We start from the raw sequence: 9876 nt of genomic DNA, 5'->3' as shown, positions 1-9876 counted from the left end.
ATTTTATTTTTTAGAGAGCTGATTTCTTTATCCAGCTCATTAATCCTGTTTTCCTTGGAGTTGTTTACCTTTTCCAGCTCACTAATCCTGTTTTCCTTGGAGTTGTTTACCTTTTCCAGCTCACTAATCCTGTTTTCCTTGGAGTTGTTTATATTTTCCAATTCACTAATCCTGTTTTCCTTGAAGTTGTTTGCCTTTTCTAATTCACTAATTTTATTTCTCAATGATTTGATCTCTTTATCCACTCTGGATAACTTCTCCAGGCTCTCTTTCCAAGCTTCCCTTTCCTTTTCCAATTTCTCTTCTAACTCTCTTGTGAGAGCCTTTTTGATTTCCTCTATGAGATTCTTTTGTATTGAGGAGCAGCTCATATCCCCCTTAGGGGATTCCTCTGGGGACAGTCTGTTTTTAGTCTCCTCAGTATTTGAAGTCTGCTCTCTCTCCATACAGAAGCTATCAATGGTTAGAGCCCTTTTGAATTTTTTGTTCATTTTGTCAAAAGCAGAATCGAAGAAAACAAATTGACAAGAGAAACAATAGGTCTGTTTTTTGGGGGAAGGGGCTGAATGGTGTTAATGGGCTTCCTCTACAGACTGGGGTTAGGGCAGAAGAGAGCCACTAACAGGAAAGTGATGGCTGTGCTGAGTCTGCGCTCTGAGGCTCTGAGAACGCGCTGAGTCAGTCCAGGTGGGGGTTGGGGGTGGCCAGTTCCGAAAGATGCTAGCTTTCCCGGGTTTTAATCTTCACCTCCGGTGTTTACACCCTCTCCGATGCTCCTGGCTTGCTGCAAAGACGGAACATCCACACTGGGGTAAAAGCCTTTTCACAGAAACGGCAGAGATCGTACCTCTCCCGCCTCCAGTCTGAGCTGTGTGAGCTGCCTGTCTCACTCTGGCTGCCTGCCCTCAGTCTGCACCCAGTCTGTTCAACCCTCCCCTGAGCAAATACAGACCTTCTCTGGCGAATTTCAAGGATGTCTTCTCTTGTTGATTATTTGTGGGTTTCTTTTCTGGTCAAGCATTAACTCTGAGGCTTGTCATGAAGTAAGTCCTGAGAGAAAGTGCGGAGCTCAAGCAGCTGTCTGCCTCCACGCCGCCATCTTCCTGTTGGTCATTTCTTACAGAACAATAATATTCCATAATATTCACATACCACAATTTATTCAGCCATTCTTCAATTGATGGGCATCCACTCAGTTTCCAGTTTTGGGCCAGTACAAAGAGGGCTGCCACAAACATTTTTGCATATACAGGTTCCTCTACCTTCTTTAAGATCTCTTTGGGATATAAGTCCAGTAATAACACTGCTGGATCAAAGGGTATGCACAGTTTGATAGCTTTTTGAGCATAGCTTAATTATGTTTATTGATTGACTGAGTAATGAGAGACAAAGATTAATTGAAAGGAAAACAAAGGTAATATGGGAAGGTGAAATGAAAGTGTTCCCAGAAGTCAGAATAACCACTTGCCAGGGCTGCTAAAAAGATTCTTATTCAGATCTAGGCTCAACTTGATTCTTCTCATTTTGGATTTCTGTGAATCTGATTTTTGTCAATGCCCCTGGTCAGTAGCACTGATTGGTTAGAGTATTTAATAATTTAAGGACTAGAAGTATCTTAGAAGCCATTTATTCCAACCTTCTAAGGTAAGTCCTCAGATATTGTAGTTGGTTAGCCTTAGGCTTAAAGTTATGGATTCCAGGAATTTGGTAGAGGCTAAAGTATATGTACTTTTTAGCCTCCTGTTTCTTCCCAGTTATTGAAGGTAGGAACATATGCTTGGTTTCTATTCCCAACCTTCTTAGGACAAAGACAAAAACCAAAAATCAATGTACAGGATACATTTTTATTCAGGAGAATCACAATCAAAATAGTCCTGGTTTGAGGAGCAGGCAGTCACCAGAATCCTATGACTACCCTATGCCTATGTTAGGAGAAAATGCCTCTCCATTATTCCTGGGGGACTTTTGCCAGGTGTGGTCCAGGACTGGAAGGATCCAGAATTGGTTCTACCCTCAGCCACAATCCATCTTTAGCCCTGAGGATCAGTTCTGGCTTCCTTTGAGATAGGTATCCATCTGAGAAGACCCGAAAGTGCAATAAAGTGAGGGCCAGCACAACCTTCATCTCTGTCATGGCAAAATTCTTGCCAATGCAGTTCCTGTCAATGGAAGCAGAATGATGAAGATCTCTCCAACCCTCAGATCTTGAGCAAATCCTAATTTAAAGATCTTCCAAAATTAAGGATGGGACTGGAGTATAGTGGGGATTCCCTGAAGATAGAATCCAGGGTCAAAGGGATGGGTGTTTTATGAAGGATTAGAACTGCCTACTAAGATTTAGTGATATAGTCCATTTTCTACAGAATTTAGGGAGGATATTGACTCACCTGGGTCCAGCTGAGAAAGGCATAAATGCCAGTGGTGACATCTTCTGAGAGTTGTTGGAGTCAAAGCGGTATGGGTTAAAGACCTATAGGATAGAGCAAGGATGGAATAGTAAGAGTATTTTTTTACTTCAAACTAACAGACTCCCTCCAAAGGAAGAGATCATAATCAGGGCAGATAGACTACTCTCAGGAAAAAGCAAATTCAAAGCAGAATCCTCTTGGGGATGAGAAGGGAGATGATGAAGTATTTCCTGCCCTCTCCAGACCTGTCTTGAGAATTATGTTCAAGTGGATCCTTTTACTGTAGGACCTGTGCTGGAGCTCAGGTTCATCTTAGATGGGTGTCTCTGTCCCCTATCCATGAGGGGAAAAATTGGTATTGCTACCTCAGGGTTGGTCCACACAGTTGGATTGTGGTGGGTTCCAAAGATGTTGACAAGACAGCTAATGCCTGTTATGGAGAGAAGAAAATGTTTCTTGTGGAAAATGTTTTCAAAGTACTGGCTTATAATTCTGGGTCAAAATAAGGAACATGCCTTTCCAACTACAGTGAAATTGGGGAATTTTTCTAATAATAAATCTATGTCAAGGTAGCAAGTGCAAGCATTAGTCCCATGCTATATGAGAAAAAAAAAAACTGAAGAAAGAATAATTTATTTTATTTAAAGTCATATGGTAAATCATATTTAGCTTGTTTATGCATAATTGCTTATCTGTTTTCTTCCTGATTAAGTTGTGAGAAGGGAATTTTACCTTTCTTTGTATAGCTAGCTCTTAGCATAGTTCCTGGTAGTTATTAGGTACTTAATAAATGTCTATTGATTGACTGATGTAACCCTTCCCCAACTTTTTTACCTATATTCATAGGCATGGCCCTCACTTTCCTCATTTTGATTCCCGTTGTCCTTATCCCATTAGAAAACGTATAGAAATTTTAGAGGCTATATGTATTTATGCCCTCCCCCTTAAATTCCCGTCCTCATCTACCACCCCAAGAGACTTCCTCCTCTTATGGTTTGGCAGGTGGCACCTTTTGGAATGATGTGACCATCAGGCAGCTGAATATCCTTGGTGCAGCAGCGGATGACGGTTACAACTGGTGGGTACAATCGCAGGCTCTCTTTGATACACATAGATAAGAAGGGCATCTGGGACAGATCATCCCTAGGGATAACAGGCTTATCATCCCCATGGTGATAAAGAGGAAGAGAAATACTCTGCAATTCCCAGCAGGAAAGTTGGTGGAAATAGGTTTTAGTACCCTAATATTCTGGTTTTGAAGTCTCTTACAGTAAGAAATTAAGTAAACCAGATAAGATTATTGTTCAATAAAAGAAGATAATGATATGGGAAGAGTTGGGTTTTTTTGTTTTTGTTTTTGTTTTTATATAGAAGTCTTCCTGCTTTGTAGACCGAATGATAGCTGTGAAAAGTTTTTTAAAACTGGTAGTATAGATATCCTAGCTATTTGGGGATGTCTTCAAATCTGTTATATATGGAGTGGGAAGACCAATTTCAATGGATAAAGAAGCATCATCTAAAGTGTCAGCCAAGGTGAGGTGGGATTTGAGTGGTTCTTTTGTGAGTGCTTTAGTTTTAGTTTAGTTTAGTACCTAAGATGAGTAGGGATCTCTTCTTTCTTCATTACTCCTATTGGACAACCCACCACACATCTTGGTCTTTATTCCCAGCCTCAGTCCATACTGACCATTTAATTTCATTTGGTTGACGTCCCCTCAGGAGTTCCTGTATCTCCTGTCGGCAGTGATCCTGATGTTCCTGATGTTGTGCCAGGTTATATAGGACCCAGGAGATTCCACTTGCAGTTGTATCATACCCTAGGGAAAGTAGAGAGAAAAAAGGAATTCAGAGAGATGATATGGTGGTTGGGGATACCCATCATTGCTCTATGGAGAGGAAGAATACCTTTTCCTGATCAGTTCCAGGTTAGGAGAATAATTCACTCTAGAATAGTTCTGACGCAAGCTATATTCAGTGGGACTGATACTGGGGCTAAAAGCTAGATAGGAAATTTCATCACCATGTACCCCCACCCCATTTCTCTCCCTTTCCATATGACCCTTACCTTCAAACATAAAGGTGTCAGCTTCTGCTTGTATGTCCTTGTCTGACAGAGCCTTCCCATCCTCATCCTGGAATAGGTTCCCAAGAAACTATAGCTTCTTGATCTTTTCTCTTCCCTTGAACAATTCTGCTCAGAGCCCCAAGCAATATCACCTCTAATAAATCTAAAAATTATTTTGTTATATGTATAATTGAAGAGTCCAACCATATATATATATATACATATCACCAATATATATATATATATCACCTATATATATATATATATCACCTATGTATATATATATATATGTATCACCAATCTCAAAGCCAACTTATATACCTAAAGCTATTATCTTCCATGTTGCACTTTCAGAGTCACTCCCTAGAGATTCTCTGAAGGGCATAGAATGCTCAAAGGCTATGATATATTCCTGCAAGCAAACATTGTGAATGAGAGCTTCTTGGAATACTCCAAATCATAGAATATTTTATTTGGGATGAACCCTTACTCAAGCATGAGTTTTATCTACTTCCAGAGAGCTAGCATTAGTCATAGGGATACTCCTAGAAATTTTTTCCGATTGTTATTGTCTTCAATAAGTATTGTATATTTTCCTCTGTGTTGTCTAACATTTGTATCCTATAGCTCTTGATTGTTAATAGTAACCTAGACTTCCTTGATGTGCCTAGAGCTATTCCTAGTCATACCTAAAATCCAAAAGACTAATTGCACTTCTTCTAGGCATTTTTCTTGAAAGAAGGAAATTTCTGAAAGATACTACCATAGAGATCCTTTTAGATATAATCAGAACAGTAGGGATGATTGTCCTTCCCAATATATAGAGTTAACAATAGATATTATTCAGAACAAGCTTAACACAAAGGACCTTGATTATTTAAAACAAGCTTAGAACAAAGGAGCTTGATACACATGCTAAGAATGGAGATGACTTGGAATATGACATGTTAACATTTCAGCTATGCTAATGTCCTACCTGTGTTATTTTGGGAAAATTACTTATCTTCCATGGGTCTCACTTTCCTCATCTGCAGAAAGAAGAGGCTACAGTAGATAATTCTTAATGTTTCTCTCAGCTTTAAAGATCTGATTTTATGTGGAAGAGCTTTGTAAAGGATAAATCACTATACACATGAAAAGGATGATAATCTATTAAATTCAGTAATTGAGATAGTCCTAGAGCCAAATGGAACTTGGGTTTTTTGCTGAAATTACAACTTAGATGAATTTTGAATTCCAGAGATATTTAATATGCCTAGAACCAGCACAAAGATAACCTTAGACTTACCTAGAACTCAAGGTACTTCCTTGATATACTTATAATCAGCTAGAAGCAGTTATTCTACAACCATGGAAGAGGAGCAAAAGATTACTCCTTCTCCTTTCCTAAGTACATATTTAAGTTTGACTTAAGTTTGACATTGGCTTGAGTCCTTCAAAGAAAAATGGGTTTTGATGACAGTAAAGTTTAGCTCAGTTTCCCATTGTGGGTGCAGAATGCTTATCATGCTGTGCTGGACTTCAGGTTTCATAAAACTTGGCTATGAATATCTTCCCCACTCCCATTCAAGTCCATGAATATATTAAGATGGACTTTCCTCTTCCCCCGAGTCTCCCAAAGTTCCCTGAATACTTTCTGCTTTTCTACCTTCTCCCTGCCCTCCCACCCCCTCCACTGGTACTAACCTTGGCCAGTAGCAGAATATCTATGAAATCCATGATCTTGCCTTTGCCTTTGTTACTGAAATAAGCTTCAGGACCATATGTGTCAAGGATATGGCGCCGGGCCTGGACAACAGCTTCTGAGAAGTCATGTACTAAGCGACAGGCGCGGGAGAAGTGCCTCCCCTGGCTGGTGAGGTAGTACAAGACATCCCAGTATAAGAGTAGATGTTTGTTGCGGCTTGACACCAGGGCACTCAACTCCAGAATGGCTGAGATGTAGGAATTTGGCTTCCTGTCCAAAGTATGGGGTACAGAGTGAATGGCTAAGGCAGAGAGGAAGAGAACTCTGACCCTGGAGACTTCATATAACCTAGATTAAGCTCTTCAAATGTCCTTTCAACCCAACTGCAACCCAATTGCCCACCCAAGCTTGCCTGTTTTCATCACTGACATGACCTCTTTCCAGTAAGCCATCCCCATTCCTTCCTTCTACTGAGCCCCAACAAGCTCTGATTACTTTTCTTCCATTATGTCATAGAATCTGTGTAGAAAGAGACCCCAGAGGGTACCTAATCTGTGTTTTATCTTATTGGGAATTCCCTCATGTGTACCTCAGGTCCTGCTTAAAGATATCCAGTGAAGAGAGATCTGCTACTTTTCCGGGCAGCATGTTCCACTTTGAGATAGCTTTCGTTATTAAAGTTCCCCACCCCTGTTATATCAAGCCTATATCTGCATCTCTATGACTTCTATTCATTGTGCCTGATTCTGTCATAGGCAGGCACTGTGATCCTCATTGAACAAATATGACACTTGAGGCTCGGAGAATGACTTACCCAGAGCTCAAACTTATTAAGCCTGATATTTAAGGTTCTTCAGAGCCTATATTTAACCTACCTGTACAACTGCTCCTCTCTTAGCCTCTTAACTAGCCTGTAGTCCAATATTCTCTAATCAAACTTTGATCACATCATTCTTTCTGCCAGAGGCATCCCATCTATCCCTCCCTGATCTCCCAGTATATAGTGAACTCCTTTTCTGACCTCCTAAAAGTATCCTGAACTGTAATGTTCTATCAGTTTCCTATTTCCTCCACGAGTTTGGGAATTCTTCAAAGGCAAGAACAGTGTCTATACCAAAGCTGTCTCAGAGTAAGAACTAGAAAAACAGATATTTTATCTTGACTGATTAAGCTGCTCATTATTTAGAGGAGTGGACAGGACCTTTTGCCTTGCTACCCAGAGAAAATCAGGAAGAACCTATTCTTAAGGGGTCAGACTTTGCATAGAGCCTTGGTATTGTTGTGTTAACAAAAAGGGTAGAGCACTTCAAACTGTGGTGATGGGAAGGCAAGAACAACAGTCTTTGTAGTTCTGAGGATGGGGGAAAAAGATAAAATTATCTCCTATCTTGGAGCTCCCATTGGGGGATGCCAATAATTCACATCAATGACACAATGCAATATTTGTTATATTACATGTATCCTTTTGCTGAAATTTCTTGAACTGTAAATAATGGATAATGAAATACTCTCTGTTGCTCTCATTTAAAAGACTGGTCAGGGAGCTGTTGAAAGCAGAATGACACCTTCTAATAAAAAGGATGAAAGGATAGGGGCTCCTTGAATCTCTAGTAAGGAACTGGAGAATGAAAGCTACACATCACTGTTAACTAATGGTGATTAGTTTTCATATTGTCAAATCAATTCTCCTCCTGGACCATCCCAGACTCTTCTGTGACACTGTGAATTCCTTTTATCTAGGAGTACTTTATTTCCCTTTTCCCGGATGCAATGCTATCTATAACTCTTGAGGTTCCAAAGCCAAGGACCGGGTAGTGACTCACTCCTGGCAATCACTGTTATAACTAAAGATGCATTTCTGAAGGCTGTCCAAGGTCATGAGGCTGATGTGCTCGAACATGTCCAGGTGGTTGCTGTTTCTAGCACACAGATGCTTCCATTTCTCCTGGTTAAGTAAAAGAAACAGATTGTAGGCTGTCCTCCTTCCAGGACCTGTCACATGGGTTCCAACCTCTGTAGCTACAGAGAGGGAAAAGGAGGGACTTTGTCATGGGGAGCAGTATAAGGCTATAGGCCACAATAGGAAATCTCTCTTGGGAAAGAATCATGACCTGTCAACCAAATCTTATCAAGATTTACTAAAATCTTGCTCCATTTCTGTCATTAATTCACTCCAAACTTTGTGTTGCCATTGCTGTCATAGTGATGTTAGTAATAATTACATTTATATAGCATTTTAATATTTGGAAACACCACTGGGAGGTAGTTATTATTATCCTATTTTACAGATGGGAAAATTGAGCTTGACAGGAGTTATCTAGTTGTCCAGAGTCACACAGTTAGCAAGTGTATGAGACTGGATTTAAAATTAGGTCTTCCTGATTCCAAATGCAGAACCTTATCAAATTTGATTTAACATCCTCATAGAAGGACATATAAAATAAACACAAGATAATTTTCTTTGTGGGGGCTGGGGAATCAATAACTGGAGGAAAGAGGAAAATCCAAATATGGGATATGATACTTGACCTGAAGTTTGAAGGAAATACGGAATTCTCAGAGGTGAAGGATGTAAAAAAGAAGTAAATTCTCTGCATAAAGTATAGTCTGTGCAAAGATATTCCCTCAACCTATTTGCTCTACATCTTAGATTTTGTTTTTCATAGTAAAATTCCTAGAAAGAAAACTATCCATATTATTACCTCTGCTTCCTCCCTTCTCATTTCTCAATCCCTTACACTATGATTTCTGATCTCATTGCTCAATCAAATTTGTTCTTCCCAAAGATAATTAAGAATAATGAAAATTATTGGTAATTTTGATTGAGCAATTTCATGTTAAGTGATGAGGACAGAAGCCAGACTTCAAGAGGAAGGGAAGGCAATGAGTACTGACAGTTTTTCCCCTAGGAGTTTGACTGCAAAGTGGTGACATATGAAGAGGTAGTTGAGTCAAGTAACTGATTATACTTTATATAGGGTGGTCTAGCAGGAAATACTCTTAAAGTGGGCTTTGGCCTTGATGCCATTTTTCCTACCCGCCGCCCCCCTGGCTCTTCCAGGCTCACATGCATGATGTTTGTAGACTGGTTGAAGATCTTTACATAAGATTTGAGGATGTCAAAATGAAAAGCTGGGGTCAGCAGGTGCCGATGTCGTTTCCATTTGTCTCCTTCACTCAGCAGTAGCCCATCCCCTGGGAAGAGAATATGGTAGAAATCTAGGTTTAATCTTCTATCCTTCAATCACCCAGAACTTAACTCTACCCAGACCCCAATGCTAGTTACCTAGCCCTCATTCCAGATTTCTGCTGACCCTGAGTCCATAACCCCTACCCCTCAATCCTAGTTTCTATCTACATCCAGGTTTCTATCATTCAGTCCACAAACATTCTTTCTCTAGCATCTTAGGTTAGGGGAATGTCAAGTGCCTTTCCTTTTGGTCTCATCCTCACTTTCTCGTGATAATTACTGGTTCCACTTATGACTTACCCAACCAAGGCTTCAAAAATCCGTAGAAAAGCTTATCCTTGGGTGCAATGTTGACTGTTGAAAGAGAAAATTTTTTCAAGTAAGAGAAAGACAAGGGGAGAACAAACCATATAACATCTCAGACAAAGGATAATGAAGTTTATTTCAGCCTATCCCAGAGTCCCAAATTATTAGACCAGTATATAGGGAATAGAAATTCCTTCATTTTGTCATCTACCCTACCCTA

At 40.0% G+C, this 9876-nt stretch overlaps 1 protein-coding gene across 2 annotated transcripts in view; it reads right to left on the bottom strand.

Moving 5' to 3' along the window:
* Positions 1-1838: 1838 nt before the first annotated feature.
* Positions 1839-9876, bottom strand: part of LOC141564165 (cytochrome P450 4F11-like) — a 33663-nt gene continuing 25625 nt past the window's right edge. For both annotated transcript variants that reach the window (XM_074306299.1, XM_074306309.1), the window contains 10 exons: positions 9651-9704; positions 9228-9355; positions 7984-8105; positions 6160-6430; positions 4474-4540; positions 4096-4225; positions 3418-3551; positions 2774-2838; positions 2388-2470; positions 1839-2159 (listed from right to left, as the gene is read on the bottom strand). In XM_074306299.1, the coding sequence (XP_074162400.1) occupies positions 1949-2159; positions 2388-2470; positions 2774-2838; positions 3418-3551; positions 4096-4225; positions 4474-4540; positions 6160-6430; positions 7984-8105; positions 9228-9355; positions 9651-9704 (1265 nt within the window). In that variant the 3' untranslated portion in view covers positions 1839-1948. The remainder of the gene's footprint in view (positions 2160-2387; positions 2471-2773; positions 2839-3417; positions 3552-4095; positions 4226-4473; positions 4541-6159; positions 6431-7983; positions 8106-9227; positions 9356-9650; positions 9705-9876) is intronic.

The sequence above is a fragment of the Sminthopsis crassicaudata genome, chromosome 1 (genome assembly GCF_048593235.1).
Source record: "Sminthopsis crassicaudata isolate SCR6 chromosome 1, ASM4859323v1, whole genome shotgun sequence".
Lineage (NCBI taxonomy): Eukaryota > Metazoa > Chordata > Mammalia > Dasyuromorphia > Dasyuridae > Sminthopsis > Sminthopsis crassicaudata.
Note: the sequence above shows the minus strand (reverse complement) of the source record. Positions and strands in the feature narration are given on the sequence as shown.